This window comes from Genypterus blacodes, unplaced genomic scaffold (genome assembly GCF_046128005.1).
Source record: "Genypterus blacodes isolate CSIRO-AG114 ecotype Tasmania unplaced genomic scaffold, CSIRO-AGI_Gbla_v1 ptg000348l_1, whole genome shotgun sequence".
Lineage (NCBI taxonomy): Eukaryota > Metazoa > Chordata > Actinopteri > Ophidiiformes > Ophidiidae > Genypterus > Genypterus blacodes.
This window is the reverse complement of record NW_027467132.1, coordinates 394928-412073: the sequence shown is the minus strand read 5'-3', so window position 1 is coordinate 412073 and position 17146 is coordinate 394928. Positions and strand designations below refer to the sequence as shown.

General features: G+C 40.0%; 3 protein-coding genes across 3 annotated transcripts; all 3 read right to left on the bottom strand.

Moving 5' to 3' along the window:
* Positions 1-82: 82 nt before the first annotated feature.
* LOC142988817 (solute carrier family 22 member 13-like) lies at positions 83-7266 on the bottom strand. The gene is made up of 10 exons (XM_076138100.1): positions 6892-7266; positions 6615-6718; positions 6306-6460; positions 6029-6200; positions 5781-5901; positions 5582-5676; positions 4921-5135; positions 4711-4819; positions 4419-4613; positions 83-220 (listed from the first exon to the last, which is right to left on the bottom strand). Exons 1-10 carry the CDS (start codon positions 7264-7266, stop codon positions 160-162), a joined length of 1602 nt encoding a protein of 533 aa, XP_075994215.1. The 3' UTR covers positions 83-159.
* LOC142988818 (solute carrier family 22 member 13-like) lies at positions 295-3094 on the bottom strand. Its single transcript, XM_076138101.1, has 9 exons — positions 2720-3094; positions 2190-2293; positions 1953-2107; positions 1638-1809; positions 1410-1530; positions 1238-1332; positions 805-1019; positions 591-699; positions 295-493 (listed from the first exon to the last, which is right to left on the bottom strand). The coding sequence occupies exons 1-9, from the start codon at positions 3092-3094 to the stop codon at positions 295-297; spliced, it is 1545 nt and encodes a 514-aa protein (XP_075994216.1).
* A 4175-nt stretch (positions 7267-11441) lies between the features above and the next one.
* Positions 11442-14439, bottom strand: LOC142988816 (solute carrier family 22 member 13-like). Its single transcript, XM_076138099.1, has 10 exons — positions 14065-14439; positions 13784-13887; positions 13525-13679; positions 13269-13440; positions 13041-13161; positions 12842-12936; positions 12179-12393; positions 11963-12071; positions 11653-11847; positions 11442-11554 (listed from the first exon to the last, which is right to left on the bottom strand). Exons 1-10 carry the CDS (start codon positions 14437-14439, stop codon positions 11494-11496), a joined length of 1602 nt encoding a protein of 533 aa, XP_075994214.1. The 3' UTR covers positions 11442-11493.
* Positions 14440-17146: the final 2707 nt, after the last annotated feature.

Sequence of the window (17146 nt, the reverse complement as noted above, 5' to 3'; positions counted from 1 at the left end):
ACCCTCCAGTTCCCAAGCGGAAGCACTACCCACTGAGCCACTGTCTCAGTTGAAGCGCTGTATTTTGTGTGTAGATTGATAAATTCCTGTTTCCACTACATCAACTGAGAAACACACACAGCAGTTGACAATCTTCCTACCTGTGAAAAATACAATTTATTACAATTTTGTGCTCTTGATTGACTTTCCCTCTTCATCATTGGTCCCATTTGTAGGTTTTCTGTAACATATAGATAGATGCACTGTTTAAATGGTTGTTCTTTTATGCCACTATTTAAACACTGGTGAAAGGTCTTACGTGAGTTCAGTGTGATCTTGAAGTTCCGTATTGAGGGTCTCAGGCAGCAGCATGCACAGAGCCGCACCAGTAACAGGGACAATACCATATATCAGCATGGGGATGGACTGATGGTAAATATTGAGGAGCCTGATGAGTGGAGCCAGGATGCCCGCCACACGAGCACACATGGAGTTTAGACCCATACCATTCTGTCTGCCAGGGACATAGTACGCATTATCAACAAACACGGCTTCACAAAAACTCCAATAAGTAAATAAATATCAGTAATTAAACACAACAGAGACATTACCTTACAACGGTTGGGATGAGTTCTACAGAGTATAGATAGATTGTGGCGAAAGAACAGGTGGCAGCAAATTTCCCCACCACAGCTAAGGATGTTATCGCTACAGGGAGGTCTGATTAATGAAGCACACAGACATCACATAAACATAGGTACATCTACTGCACAGTAAAAGACGTAGTGTTTAAAATTACATAAGATTTCTATAGTTGCAATTTACCTGTCGGAATAGCGAGATTCACAAGACAAGCAGCACCGGCAAAAAATAAGAACAATACTTGACATATTCTCCTACCGATGCGCTGGACAAGAAAAAAGGTGAGCAGGTGTGAAGGGAGTTCTATGAATCCAAAGATGAACTGTGTGAGGTAGATGTTCAGGCCAAAACCGCCAACATTTAGGCTCAGTCCATAGTATACCATACTTGTCCCAAACCTATCAACAGAGTGGAAGATATATTTTCACTGTCACTACAAAAGTACTGTGGTATTGATGGCTCTTGGGTGTGGTTCAGTCACACTTGAATACAGGGACCTATGAGGATCTGTGACAGCCTATCCTATAAATTTGGACAGGAAACTGCTCCGTTGGATGAGAAGGAAAGTGGCATTTGGATTTAATTCATTTGGGTAATAAAGAAATGACAAACTTACCAGATGTAGCCCATAATGACAATACGTTTTCTCAGATATGATAACCTGAAGAGGTCCAACATGTTTCCTCTTCTGGATGGAGCATGATCCTCCAGCTAAACAACAACATTGTCAGTTTTAGATCATGAAATTAATATTTAGAGTAAATGTGGATGATTTTGATTCTGCTCACCATGTCTAGTAGATCCTCTGGAACCTTCTTCCTGTTGACCTTTGCTGCCCTCTGGACCTCCTTTCGCACATCCTCCTTCCTGCCTTGAGTCATGAGCCAGCGAGGCGACTCTGGGAGAATCCTATTTCAATCATCCAGAATCATCAAGTCTCATGTAAATGTTCTAGTCAATTTATTTTTGGAAAAGGTGGTGGAGATTAGCATCAAGAAAATTAAGAAGACGCTGACCAGAAGTAGACTCCCAGGAGCAGGAGAAGAGGACTGAAGAGAACCAGCTGTTGGATCCTCCAGTTGTCAATGAAATAGGCAATACCCGCCAACAACATCAGTCCAATGGAATAAAATGAGCAGAAGACGATGTTGCAGACAGCAAGCTTAGATGAAGCACTCCACTCTCCAGCTACAAAGGAATCAGACAGTCAGAAATGCCTTGTTGACAAGAGAATACAATGCATTCAACCACTAAGAACAATTTTAAAAAGATCTGAATTTCAATGCAGTGGTGCTTATTAAAAGCAGTTGACCCTTTAACTCTGTACCTACCTAACACGTATGAATTAACATAAAGACCAGCAACTGCAGCCCCAGAGACACAATTCAGAGCCATGTAGACATAGATGTGGGGCGAGAAAGCAGAACTCACTGCAGATAACAGCAAGATAAAGGTTGTAATCAGGACCACAAATCGCCGACCAAACCTGTACAGGGGACAGAAGAACTATGAAGAGTTTTCAGTTCATTACAGATTTCATACCTTGTTACTGTGTTATGGGTCCATACCTGTCAGCCATTGCCCCGAACACCAGTGATCCAACAAGAAACCCTGCCATATAGATGGACTGTGATGTCTCAACCAAACCTCTCCTGTCACACACCAGATTAAACTGATGATGGGTGAGGATGAACAGAAGGAGAATGCTTCAGTTTAAAGCCAAACAATCGTGTACGAGTGGTGTATTCATCATCTCACATAATCTTTCAACTGTAATAACTGGTTTCTACAGGTGACAGGTGCTTGCTTTCCAAAGAAATAACCACTCACATCTGAAACAAATGCGACTTCACAAAAGGAAATAATGTTTTTGCTAGAGTTGATAAATAAATATCAATGACAGAATTTAGAAACAATTTTACCTCAAACCACAGAGCCCAAGTCCCAGAATTATGATATGATGATCAATGAAATCAGCAAACACAAAACAAATATAGAAGCAATTTAACAAAGTTAAGTCAAAAACTACAGCATTAACTATGATCATGTTACTCTTCATCACCTGCAACAAAATAACACTTTTCAGTTCCTTACATACCTCCGTCACAGTGCTGGAGGCACCTGTTGGTGTCTCATAATCCCATCCATCTGTGCACCTTGTGGTGCTGTTAATCCCATATGCTTCTATCGTTTCCAAGTCCAAATCCACAGGTGTGAACATCTCACAGCTTTCAAACTTTCCATCCTTGTTCCAAGGGATGGTGAGATTCCTCTGTTTCTCATATGTCAGATTAGGGCCAAGAGCCAATATCCAGTCAGTGTTACAGTGATGTGGGTAATTTAAACCTGTAAATGCCTGGACAATGGAAGCCCAAGCCGCAAACATAGCTGGAAAGCATGTTAAAAAAACTACACACTTCTGATACAAACCAAACTCCCCAATCTCTCTCAGGATCTGTGCAAAGTTGCTCATACTGGTGTCGCTTCAGAGTGCAGTGTGGGAGACTGATGAGTCAGAATGTATGTCAGCACATCCAACGTGACCGATCCTGCTAATGTTTAAACTGTCCCAGCAGTGGACTTGATCTCTTGGCAACGAATCAATACAATGTTATGCGATAAGGGCCTATTATACTTTGTGCTTATTTATTACAGTTTGACTATAAACCTTTCTGATTGTCAAAAATTATGTGGAGCCCAGAATCTTTAGCTGATTGAGGAAACTTTGTGTTTCTAAAAAGCTAACTGAAATACATTAACTGGTAGCAGTAAAAGTTCCCATGCAGATTGTGGGATCCCACATGAGCAAACATATGATACATCAGAAAGGAATTCATCTATAATGATGCCTGTCATGTGTGTGTGTGTGTGTGTACGTACATCAGAGTCTATTTGAAGAGCTGTGTGTAACATAGATTATTACACAGACATAACAATGAAACACATACTGGATTGGCTTGTGCAAAATGTTTGCAAATGTCCATCAAATCTGATAAAGTGAAAACTGATTTGAGGGGGGGGGGGGAAGAAAAAAAATGCAAGCTTCCATTGATTCTTAACTTCTAGAATCGAAACTGGTCCAATGTGAAATGTGAAACCCTTTGATTTCTAAAGAATCTACAGACACATGTCGTCCTTTACAACCAGTTATACCCTCTATCAGTTCCCTTGGGCTTATCTCTGTGATAAAGACAGTTAAACAGATTTGCATCTGCTTGTTTTGTAGTTTTTATTATTCTTTATTTTTGGAACTGTTTAAGTAATGTCAATGAGTTCATGTAAATTAGACAGGCGAGTATACATATTCAGATTTTTATATACACAATCCAAACATCAAAACAGAAACAAATCCACTAAAAGACATCTCAGACTCATCAACTGAGAAACACACACACGCAAAGCAAATTTTAGTCATCCTATGTAATTCAAAACAAATGTGGAATATTGTGTTTTTATTTATTACAATTTTGTGCTCTGTGTTGAGTTTTCCTCTTTAAAACAAAAGTTGTGCAGTACAAATACAAATCCACTAAAAGAGATCTCAGGCTCCTCAACTGAGCAACACATTCACACACACATGAGTTTTCAGTCTTCCTTCCTAATTTAAAACAAATGGTGAAATATTGTGTTTTTAATAATTACAATTTTGTGCTCTGTGTTGATTTTTCCTCTTCATCATTGGTCACATTTGCAGGTTTTCTGTAATTCAAAACAAAGAGAAAATGTGACACCATTGTTTCGACTGTCATTCATTTAAGCTAGAATTTAAACACTGTTGAGAGGTCTTATCAACTTACGTGAGTTCAGTGTGATCTTGAAGTTCCATATTGAGGGTCTCAGGCAGCAGCATGCACAAAACCGCACCAGTAATGGGAACGATACCATATATCAGCATGGGGATAGAGTGATGGTAAACATTGAGGAGCCTGATGAGTGGAGCCAGAATGCCCGCCACACGAGCAGACATGGCGTTTAGACCTATACCATTCTGTCTGTCAGGGACAAAGCAGGCAATAACTATCAACATGGCATGACAAAATCTCTAATAAGTAAATAAATATCAATAAATAAATACCACAGAGACATTACCTTAGAATGGTTGGGTAGAGTTCTGCAGTGTAAACATAGACTACGGAGAACGAAACGGTGGCAGCAAATTTCCCCAGCACAGCCAAGGCTGTTATCACTACAGGGAGGTCTGATAAATAAATGAGAAATCACATAGACACAGGTAAATCCACTATGTAAAAAATAATTGTGTATAACAGATTATAAAGGGGCTCTATTCTTGTGAATTACCTTTAGGAATAGCCAGGATGAGAAGACAAGCAGAACCGCCAAAAAATAGGGCCGCTGCTTGACATAGTCTCCTACCAAAGCGCTGGATGAGAGGCAAGGTGCCCAGACGTGCAGAGAATTCTGTAGCACTGAAGATGAACTGTGTGAGGTAGATGTTCAGGCCAAAACCGCCAACATTCAGGCTCAGTCCATAGTATACCATACTTGTTCCAAACCTATTAACAGAGTAGAAGAGATATCTTCACTGTCTCTACAAATGTACTGTAATATTGGAAGCGCTTGTAGGGTCCTATAAAATGAACAGAATCAAGCTTTTAAGTTGACAATTAAACACAGAATTTTACAGAATTTGGGGTTTGGATTATATACAGATGTGGCAAAAAGTGTTGATACCCTTAGAATGATAACATAACATCCATAATTTTCTGTGTAATAACTTGACACAGAGAAAAAGAAAGTTGATTCCTAGGTAACTGGACTCGGTAGTAAAGACTCTCGCTCCTCATCCGAGCCGCTTCTTCAGTCCTGACTGACTGGTGGAGATTCACTGGATTTAATCTCTGTATAAACTCAACTATCTTGTTGAGTTTTTCTGTGTATCCATAGAATGTACTGATGAACTGGATGAGAACACGTGATCCATGAAGAAAGACAGACTCACCAGATGTAGCCCATAATTAGAGTGCGTTTTCTTAAATATGCTAACCGGAAGATGTCCAACATGTTTCGTCTTCTGGATGAACTGTCAACCTCCAGCTAAACAATTGAGATGTCATCGTTAAATAATGTACATGTGACTTCCAGCTGTTGTGGTTGATGTCAAAGTTGTTGATCATGTAATTGATGATAATTATTCTCACCAGGTCTAGTAGATCCTCTGGGGCCTTCCTCCCATTGACCCTGGCTGCCTTCCTGACCTCCTTTTGCACATCCTCCTTCCTGCCCTGAGTCATTAGCCAACGAGCTGACTCTGGGAGAATCCTATTGCAAATATACGTGCAGGATCACAAAGAACCGATTCAATTGGACACAGATGTTCTGGCAAAGGTGTTGGAGATTAGCATCTAGAAAATTACGATAGAATCTAGAAAATTACGAAGTTGCTGACCAGTAGAGGACTACCAGGACAAGAAGAAGAGGGCTGAAGAGAACCAGCTGTAAGATCCTCCAGTTGCGAATGCAATAGGCAAGACCGGACAACAACATCAGTCCAACAGAGTGGAATGAGTGGCAGACAATGGTGCAGAGAGCAAACTTAGAGGAATCAGTCCATTCTCCACCTTCAAAAGAGTCAGAGTCAGAGTCAGTCATTACACAATATATCCTAATATAAACATATTCAGTAACTTCAGCAGTGAGTGTGTCTTGAACACTGTACTACTAACCTATCACAAATAAGTTGGCAATGATCCCAGAAACTGAAAAGCCACCTAAAAACTTCAGAGCCATGTAGACATAAACGTTGGGTGAGAAAGCAGCACTCACACCAAACAACAGTAAGAGAAAGATTGAAAGCAGGCCGACAAAGCGCCGACCAAACCTATAAAGAGGAAAGGAGAACAGTTCAAATTAGTTTTATTTAAAAATTTGACATTTCCTCAAATTACTCTATCATAGCATTTGATTCATAGGTTAAGGTTCAGTACATTTTAAGTGTCGCTGTAGATGGCAGTGGATGTGTTTTGGGTCATTACCTGTCTGCCATTGTCCCCAACACTAGCGCCCCAACCAGAAGCCCTGCCATGTATATGGACTGTGATGCTTCAATCAAACTTCTGCTGTCACACACCAGATCAAACTGATTATAGGAAGGAGGGTAAAATGTAGGTTAATGTAAAGTAAGTGTTTATACATTTGCTTGTAGTACTGCATTGTGGCCATGTAACACAGAAATGGCATTATAATGTATGGCACAGTACAGCTGGTTAACTATGGGTCTTCATCTCCAGACAATGCTTTTGAGTCACTTACCTCTGTCACAATGCTGGTAGCCCCCCTTGGTGTCTCATAATCCCATCCATCTATGCATTTTGTGGTGCTGTTGATCCCATATGCTTTTATAGTTTCCAAGTCCAAATCCACAGCTGTGAACATCTCACAGCTTTCAAACTTTCCATCCTTGTCCACAGGGATGGTGAGATTCTTCTGATTCTCATGAGTCAAGTTGGGGCCAAGAGCCAATATCCAGTCGGTGTTACAGTGATGTGGGAAGCTTAAACCTGTAAATACCTGACCAATTACATCAAAAGCTGCAAAAATAGTAGGGAAGCATAATGCAAACACTAAGCGTTTCTGAAACAGACCAAACTCCCCAATCTCCTTCAGGATCTGTCCAAAGCTGCTCATACTGATATCTCCTCAAAGTGCAGTGTGGGGCAGAAAAATCCAGCCAGGTGTAGTCAGGGTGATCCTGCTAATGTTTAAACTCTTCTAGTGGTGAATTTTCCAACTTGGGGCGGCAGTGGCTCAGTCCATAGGGATTCAGCTTGGGAACCGGAGGGTCGCTGGTTCAAGTCCCGTATGGACCAAGTAAGCAGACTGGTAGCTGGTGAGTTGCCAGTTTGCCTCCAGAGCACTGCCGAGGTGCACGTGAGCAAGGCACCGAACCCCCAACTGCTCCATGGGCGCCATATAATGGCTGCCCTGCACCTAGGGTGGCCAGACGTAGCAAGCCGGACACGTATATGTTCTCCTTTTTTAGGCACTACCCATACAGCAAAAAGAAGGTATCGCTGGCTGATTGGCTAAGAGCGGTGTCAGATAAATATCCGCTATATCATTGGTTAAAAACGTAAACAAGGCTCCGCAAGTGTGTGTCAATTTCACTTATTACTGCACAGAGGTGTACAAGAAGTTCTTTGGAAACAGAAAAAACTCTTGGATGCAGCCAGGAAAGAACAGAAGTATTGCAGATAGACAATCAACTATTTTGGTGAGTACACTAGTCTTATGATTTCACTGAGGGGCTACATGAAATATTCATATTTATTGGGTTGAAAACAATACAGATTTTTGAAGGTTGATGACAGTATTCTTGCTATGTTGTTATTTGTACCAGTCCCTGCAGGATATAAACAGGCTGAGGGGCAGTGGGGGCTTGGAAGCTATGATGACAGAGGTGATGTTGTCTCCTGAGCTGCTACATGTGAAGAGACCCAAATACTGACACACACACACACACACACACACACACACACACACACACACACACACACACACACACACACACACACACACACACTCATACATACAGATGAAGACACTGAAGACAAGTCCCCAAATGACTGAAGCACTTTAGAAATGCTATACTTTTTGAGCAGTTAAATGTAAATGTTGTTTTCTTTACAATCTCCTTTGTTGTTAACATAAAAGGATATTTATGCTTTTCAAAAAAGCATTTTTTTATTATTATATATGTTACCTGTTATTTGTTTTTTACATTTGAGTCCACACATGTTATGCTTTGTGGCACAAAAGATTCATCTCAGTGGTCAGTTTTTGAACACCACAATGTATTAAATAAATTCAAATACTGTGAACAAACACTTTTTGACTTTCCATTAAAATTTCTTCCTATTCAGCTACACAAACATCTTCAAACCACACAAAATTGTATTGTAAATGAGAGTATACCAGAGTCCTATGTACACCATGGTAATTTATTGATATGCCGCATAATGTCCTCCTTTTTGGTGTTATGGAAATGGTCACCCTACCTGCACCCCCTCTGTAATGCATGTGTTTGTGTGTGTGTGTGTGTGATATGAGGGGGTGCAAGATAAGTTTCAGTTGCATGCGATTTGCCTTGAATTGCATGAAAAATGATGAGTAATAAAGTATCTTAATTGTAAGTTGCTTTGGATAAAAGAGTCCGCTAAATGACTGTAGATTAAAAAAATAGATTAAATTAAATTAAATTGTTGCCTCAGCAAAATTCAGATTGATTAGTTCCTTATATTTTGTTGGTTTATCTGACTGAGAAGAGAGTAGCAGCATGTAAATCTTTGATCAGTTTAAAGCAACAGCTGTTCACAACTTGTGCTGTATCAGCATGGGGATGGAGTGATGGTAAATATTAGGGAGCCTGATGAGTGGAGCCAGGATGCCCGCCACACGAGCACACATGGAGTTTAGACCCATACAGTTCTGTCTGTCAGGGACATAGCACGCAATAACAACAAATACGGCTTCACAAAAACTCTAATAACTAAATAAATCAATTGAATCAATAATTGAATAATTGAATCAATAAATAAATACCACAGAGACATTACCTTACAATGGTTGGGTAGAGTTCTGCAGTGTTTACATAGGCTAAGGAGAAAGAACAGGCGGCAGCAAATTTGCCCAGCACTTTCCCCAGGGAGGTCTGATAAATGAAGCACACAGACAGACCCTAACACATAAACATGGGTTCATCTACTGTGCATTAAAAGACTGTGTGTCTTAGCTTACAAAAGATTTCTATACTGGCAATTTACCTGTCGGAATAGATAGAGTCACAAGACAAGCAGCACCAGCAAAGAATACGACCGCTACTTGACATATTCTCCTACCAATACAAAAATGTGTTCAGATGTGCAGGTAATTCTGTGAGTCCAAAGACAAACTGTTTGAGGTAGGTGTTCAGGCCAAAACCGCCATTATTTAGGCTCAGTCCATTGTATACCATACTTGTCCCAAACCTATCAACTTAGTGGAAGAGATATATACATACTGTGGTATTGATGGGTGTGGTTCAGTCACACTTGAATACAGGGACCTCAGGGATCAGTGACAGCCTATCATACATATTTGGACAGGGTACTGCACCATTGGATGAGAAAGAAAGTGACATTTGGATTGAATCTATTTGGGTAATGAAGAAATGACAAACTTACCAGACATATCAATCTAACTGAAATACACGATTATATAAGGTACATTACTTGGGGCCTGCAGAAGCCAGACGACTTTGCACCAGCTGTTTCACAACTTGTGCTGTGTCCCTAAGAAATGAAATTTAAGAGCTCTTTATAATAAAAAAATACATTTCACGAATAAAACTAAGCATCTGGTTTGTAAAGCCACATTTATTTATGTCTGTCTCTATTTAAGTAATTATATCACAGCATTCTATAATAGGCACATGGCAAAAATTACTTCTTACAACACAAATGTGATGTGTTGTTCAGCTGTGGCATAGGTATAACATTACATTTTACAACAATTGGCTTTGATCAAGAAACTTTATAATGTCATGGCCAAAAATATTGCATTTTCTCCACCTAATGGATAATTTCCTTCAGAAAATTGTGATCTCAAAACACCATTTGGTATGTGCAGTTGTCTTGAGCTTATTATGTATAATTTAACAAAGTTAAGTCAGAAACCTTTGGAGCAACACAAAGGCCATGAACTTCTATCGTTTCCAAGTCCAAATCCACAGGTGTGAACATCTCACAGCTTTCAAACTTTCCATCCTTGTTCACGGGGATGGTGAGATTCCTCTGTTTCTCATATATCCAATTGGGGCCAAGAGCCAATATCCAGTCGGTGTTGCAGTGATGTGGGTAATTTAAACCTGTAAATGCCTGGACAATGGAAGCCAAAGCTACAAACATAGCTTGAAAGCATGATAAAAAAAACTACACATTTCTGATACAAACCAAACTCCCCAATCTCTCTCAGGATCTGTGCAAAGTTGCTCATACTGGTATCGCTTTAGAGTCCAGTGTGGGAGACTGATGAGTCCAAATGTATATCAAGACATCCAACGTGACCGATCCTGCTAATGTTTAAACTGTCCCAGCAGTGAACTTGATCTCTTGGCAACAAATCAATACAATGTTATGCGATAAGGGCCTCTTATACTTTGTGCTTATTTATTAAAGACCCACTATAGACTTTTCTGATTGTCAAAAAATACGTGCAGCCCAGAATCTTTAGCTGATTGGTGAAACTTTTTGTTTCTAACAAGCTAACTGAAATACATAGTGTGTGTGTGTGTGTGTGTGTGTGTGTGTGTGTGTGTGTGTGTGTGTGTGTGTGTGTGTGTGTGTGTGTGTGTGTACATCAGGCTATTTGAAGAGCTGTATGTAGCATAGTTTATTACACAGACATAACAATGAAACACATACTGGATTGGTATGTTCAAAAATGTATGCAAATGTCCATCATCCCAAATTTGATAAGGTAACTGATTTAACCAGGACTTGAGGGGGGGAAAAAATCCATTGATTCTTAACCTCTAGAATCTAAACTGGTCCAATGTGAAATGTGAGTGTGTGTGTCGTCTTTTACAACCAGAACCACAATCAGTTACCTTGGGCTTATCTCTGTGATAAAGACAATCAAAACAGATTTATTTTTTTGTTTGTTTAAGTAATGTCACATAAATTCACAGTAGTATTAAGTATACATATACAGCTTTTTGTATAATTCAGTTATCAAAACAAAAGTTGTGCAGTACAAATACAAATCCACTAAAAGAGATCTCAGGCTCCTCAACTGAGCAACAAATTCACACACACATGAGTTTTCAGTCTTCCTTCCTAATTTAAAACAAATGGGGATATATTGTGTTTTTAATAATTACAATTTTGTGCTCTGTGTTGATTTTTCCTCTTCATCATTGGTCACATTTGCAGGTTTTCTGTAATTCAAAACAAGAAGAAAATGAAATACCATTGCTTCAACAGTTATTCATTTAAACTAGTATTTAAACACTGTTGAGAGGTCTTATCAACTTACGTGAGTTCAGTGTGATCTTGAAGTTCCACATTGAGGGTCTCAGGCAGCAGCATGCACAAAACCGCACCAGTAATGGGACCGATACCATATATCAGCATGGGGATGGAGTGATGGTAAACATTGAGGAGCCCGATGAGTGGAGCCAGGAAGCCCGCCACACGAGCACACATGCCGCTTAGACCTATACCGTTCTGTCTGTCGGGGACATAGCAGGCAATAACGATCAACATGGCATAACAAAAACTTGAATAAGTAAGTAAGTAAGTTAGTAAATAAATAAATAAATAAATAAATACCACAGAGACATTACCTTAGAATGGTCGGGTAGAGTTCTGCAGTGTATACATAGACTACGGAGAACGAAGCGGTGGCAGCAAATTTCCCCAGGACAGCCAAGGCTGTTATCACTACAGGTAGGTCTGATAAATAAATGTTTATGAAAGATCACATAAACACAGGTAAATCTACGATGAAAAAAATAATTGTGTATAACAGATTATAAAGGGGCTCTATTCTTGTGAATCACCTTTAGGAATAGCCAGGAGGAGGAGACAAGCAGAGCCGGCAAGAAATAGGGCCGCTGCTTGACATATTCTCCTGCCAAAGCGCTGGATGAGAGGCAATGTGCCCAGATATGCAGGGAGTTCTGCAGCACTGAAGATGAACTGTGTGAGGTAGATGTTCAGGCCAAAACTGCCAACATTCAGGCTCAGTCCATAGTATACCATACTTGTTCCAAACCTATTAACAGAGCAGAACAGATATCTTCACTGTCTCTACAAATGTACTGTAATATTGGAAGCGCTTGTAGGGTCCTTTAAAATTATCAGAATCCAGCTGTTAAGTTAACAATTAAACACAGAATTTACAGAATTTGGGGTTTGGATCACCTACAGATGTGGCAAAAAAAAGTGTTGGTACCCTTAAAATGACAACATAACATCCACAATTTTCTGTTTAATAAGTTGACACCAAGAAAAAGAAAGCTGATTCCTAGGTAACTGGACTTGGTAGTAAAGACTCTCGCTCCTCATCCGAGCCGCTTCTTCAGTCCTGACTGACTGGTGGAGATTCACCGGATTTAATCTCTGTATAAACTCAACTATCTTGTTGAGTATCACTGTGTATCCATAGAATGTACTGATGAACTGGATGAGAACACGTGATCCATGAAGAAAGACAGACTCACCAGATGTAGCCCATAATTAGAGCGCGTTTTCTTAGATATGCTAACCGGAAGATGTCCAACATGTTTCGTCTTCTGGATGAACTGTCAACCTCCAGCTAAACAATTGAGATGTCATTGTTAAGCAATGTACATGTGACTTCCAGCTGTAATGGTTGATGTCAAAGTTGTAGATCATGTAATTGATGATAATTATGCTCACCATGTCTAGTAGATCCTCTGGGGCCTTCCTCCCATTGACCCTGGCTGCCTTCCTGACCTCCTTTTGCACATCCTCCTTCCTGCCCTGAGTCATTAGCCAACGAGCTGACTCTGGGAGAATCCTTTTTCATATATACGTCGAGGATCACAAAGAACCGTTTCAATTGGGCACAGAAGCCCTGTCAGAGGTGTTGGAGATTAGCATCTAGAAAATTAAGAAGTTGCTGACCAGTAGAGGACTATCAGGACAAGGAGAAGAGGGCTGAAGAGAACCAGCTGCAAGATCCTCCAGTTGCGAATGCCATATGCAAGACCGGACAACAACATCAGTCCAACAGGGTAGAATGAGTGGCAGACAATGGTGCAGAGAGCAAACTTAGAGGAATCAGTCCATTCTCCACCTTCAAAAGAGTCAGACTGTCATTACACAATATATCCTAATATAAACACTGGTGTGTGTGTGTCTTGAACAGTGTACTACTAACCTATCACAAATAAGTTGGCAATGATCCCAGAAACTGAAAAGCCACCTGAAAACTTCAGAGCCATGTAGACATAAACGTTGGGTGAGAAAGCAGCACTCACACCAAACAACAGTAAGAGAAAGATTGAAAGCAGGACTACAAAGCGCCGACCAAACCTATCAAGAGGAAAGGAGAACGGTTAAAATTAGTTTAATTTAAAACTTTGATATTTCTTCAAATATCTCTATCATATGGCAGTGGATGTGTTTTGGGTCATTACCTGTCTGCCATTGTCCCCCACACTAGCGCCCCAACCAGAAGCCCTGCCATGTATATGGACTGTGATGCTTCAATCAAACTTCTGCTGTCACACACCAGATCAAACTGATTACAGGAAGGAGGGTGACATGTAGGTTAATGTAAAGTAAGTGTTTATACATTTGCTTGTAGTACTGCATTGTGGCCATGTAACACAGAAATGGCATTATAATGTATGGCACAGTACAGCTGGTTGACTTTGGTCCTTCATCTCCAGACAAGTAATGCTTTTGAGTCACTTACCTCTGTCACAATGCTGGAGGCACCCGCTGGTGTCTCATAATCCCACCCATCTATGCATTTTGTGGTGCTGTTGATCCCATATGCCTCTATAGTTTCCAAGTCCAAATCCACAGGTGTGAACATCTCACAGCTTTCAAACTTTCCATCCTTGTCCACAGGGATGGTGAGATTCTTCTGATTCTCATGAGTCAAGTTGGGGCCAAGAGCCAATATCCAGTCGGTGTTACAGTGATGTGGGAAGCTTAAACCAGTAAATACCTGACCAATTACATCAAAAGCTGTAAAAATAGTAGGGAAGCATAATGCAAACACTAAGCGTTTCTGAAACAGACCAAACTCCCCAATCTCCTTCAGGATCTGTCCAAAGCTGCTCATACTGATACCTCCTCAAAGTGCAGTGTGAGGCAGAAAAATCCAGCCAGGTGTAGTCAGGGTGATCCTGCGAATGATTAATCTCTTTTAGTGGTGAACTTCCAACTTGTTGCCTCAGCAAAATTCAGATTGATTAGTTCCTTATATTTTGTTGGTTTATCTGACTGAGAAGAGAGTAGCAGCATGTAAATCTTTGATCAGTTTAAAGCAACAGCTGTTCACAACTTGTGCTGTATCAGCATGGGGATGGAGTGATGGTAAATATTAGGGAGCCTGATGAGTGGAGCCAGGATGCCCGCCACACGAGCACACATGGAGTTTAGACCCATACAGTTCTGTCTGTCAGGGACATAGCACGCAATAACAACAAATACGGCTTCACAAAAACTCTAATAACTAAATAAATAAATTGAATCAATAATTGAATAATTGAATCAATAAATAAATACCACAGAGACATTACCTTACAATGGTTGGGTAGAGTTCTGCAGTGTTTACATAGGCTAAGGAGAAAGAACAGGCGGCAGCAAATTTGCCCAGCACTTTCCCCAGGGAGGTCTGATAAATGAAGCACACAGACAGACCCTAACACATAAACATGGGTTCATCTACTGTGCATTAAAAGACTGTGTGTCTTAGCTTACAAAAGATTTCTATACTGGCAATTTACCTGTCGGAATAGATAGAGTCACAAGACAAGCAGCACCAGCAAAGAATACGACCGCTACTTGACATATTCTCCTACCAATACAAAAATGTGTTCAGATGTGCAGGTAATTCTGTGAGTCCAAAGACAAACTGTGTGAGGTAGGTGTTCAGGCCAAAACCGCCATTATTTAGGCTCAGTCCATTGTATACCATACTTGTCCCAATCCATCAACTTAGTGGAAGAGATATATACATACTGTGGTATTGATGGGTGTGGTTCAGTCACACTTGAATACAGGGACCTCAGGGATCAGTGACAGCCTATCATACATATTTGGACAGGGTACTGCACCATTGGATGAGAAAGAAAGTGACATTTGGATTGAATCTATTTGGGTAATGAAGAAATGACAAACTTACCAGACATATCAATCTAACTGAAATACACGATTATATAAGGTACATTACTTGGGGCCTGCAGAAGCCAGACGACTTTGCACCAGCTGTTTCACAACTTGTGCTGTGTCCCTAAGAAATGAAATTTAAGAGCTCTTTATAATAAAAAAATACATTTCACGAATAAAACTAAGCATCTGGTTTGTAAAGCCACATTTATTTATGTCTGTCTCTATTTAAGTATTTATATCACAGCATTCTATAATAGGCACATGGCAAAAATTACTTCTTACAACACAAATGTGATGTGTTGTTCAGCTGTGGCATAGGTATAACATTACATTTTACAACAATTGGCTTTGATCAAGAAACTTTATAATGTCATGGCCAAAAATATTGCATTTTCTCCACCTAATGGATAATTTCCTTCAGAAAATTGTGATCTCAAAACACCATTTGGTATGTGCAGTTGTCTTGAGCTTATTATGTATAATTTAACAAAGTTAAGTCAGAAACCTTTGGAGCAACACAAAGGCCATGAACTTCTATCGTTTCCAAGTTCAAATCCACAGGTGTGAACATCTCACAGCTTTCAAACTTTCCATCCTTGTTCACGGGGATGGTGAGATTCCTCTGTTTCTCATATATCCAATTGGGGCCAAGAGCCAATATCCAGTCGGTGTTGCAGTGATGTGGGTAATTTAAACCTGTAAATGCCTGGACAATGGAAGCCAAAGCTACAAACATAGCTTGAAAGCATGATAAAAAAAACTACACATTTCTGATACAAACCAAACTCCCCAATCTCTCTCAGGATCTGTGCAAAGTTGCTCATACTGGTATCGCTTTAGAGTCCAGTGTGGGAGACAGATCAGTCCAAATGTATATCAAGACATCCAACGTGACAGATCCTGCTAATGTTTAAACTGTCCCAGCAGTGAACTTGATCTCTTGGCAACAAATCAATACAATGTTATGCGATAAGGGCCTCTTATACTTTGTGCTTATTTATTACAATCCGACTATAGACTTTTCTGATTGTCAAAAAATACGTGCAGCCCAGAATCTTTGTGTTTCTAACAAGCTAACTGAAATACATTGTGTGTGTGTGTGTGTGTGTGTGTGTGTGTGTGTGTGTGTGTGTGTGTGTGTGTGTGTGTGTGTGTGTGTGTGTGTACATCAGGCTATTTGAAGAGCTGTATGTAGCATAGTTTATTACACAGACATAACAATGAAACACATACTGGATTGGTATGTTCAAAAATGTATGCAAATGTCCATCATCCCAAATTTGATAAGGTAACTGATTTAACCAGGACTTGAGGGGGGAAAAAATCCATTGATTCTTAACCTCTAGAATCTAAACTGGTCCAATGTGAAATGTGAGTGTGTGTGTCGTCTTTTACAACCAGAACCACAATCAGTTACCTTGGGCTTATCTCTGTGATAAAGACAATCAAAACAGATTTATTTTTTTGTTTGTTTAAGTAATGTCACATAAATTCACAGTAGTATTAAGTATACATATACAGCTTTTTGTATAATTCAGTTATCAAAACAAAAGTTGTGCAGTACAAATACAAATCCACTAAAAGAGATCTCAGGCTCCTCAACTGAGCAACAAATTCACACACACATGAGTTTTCAGTCTTCCTTCCTAATTTAA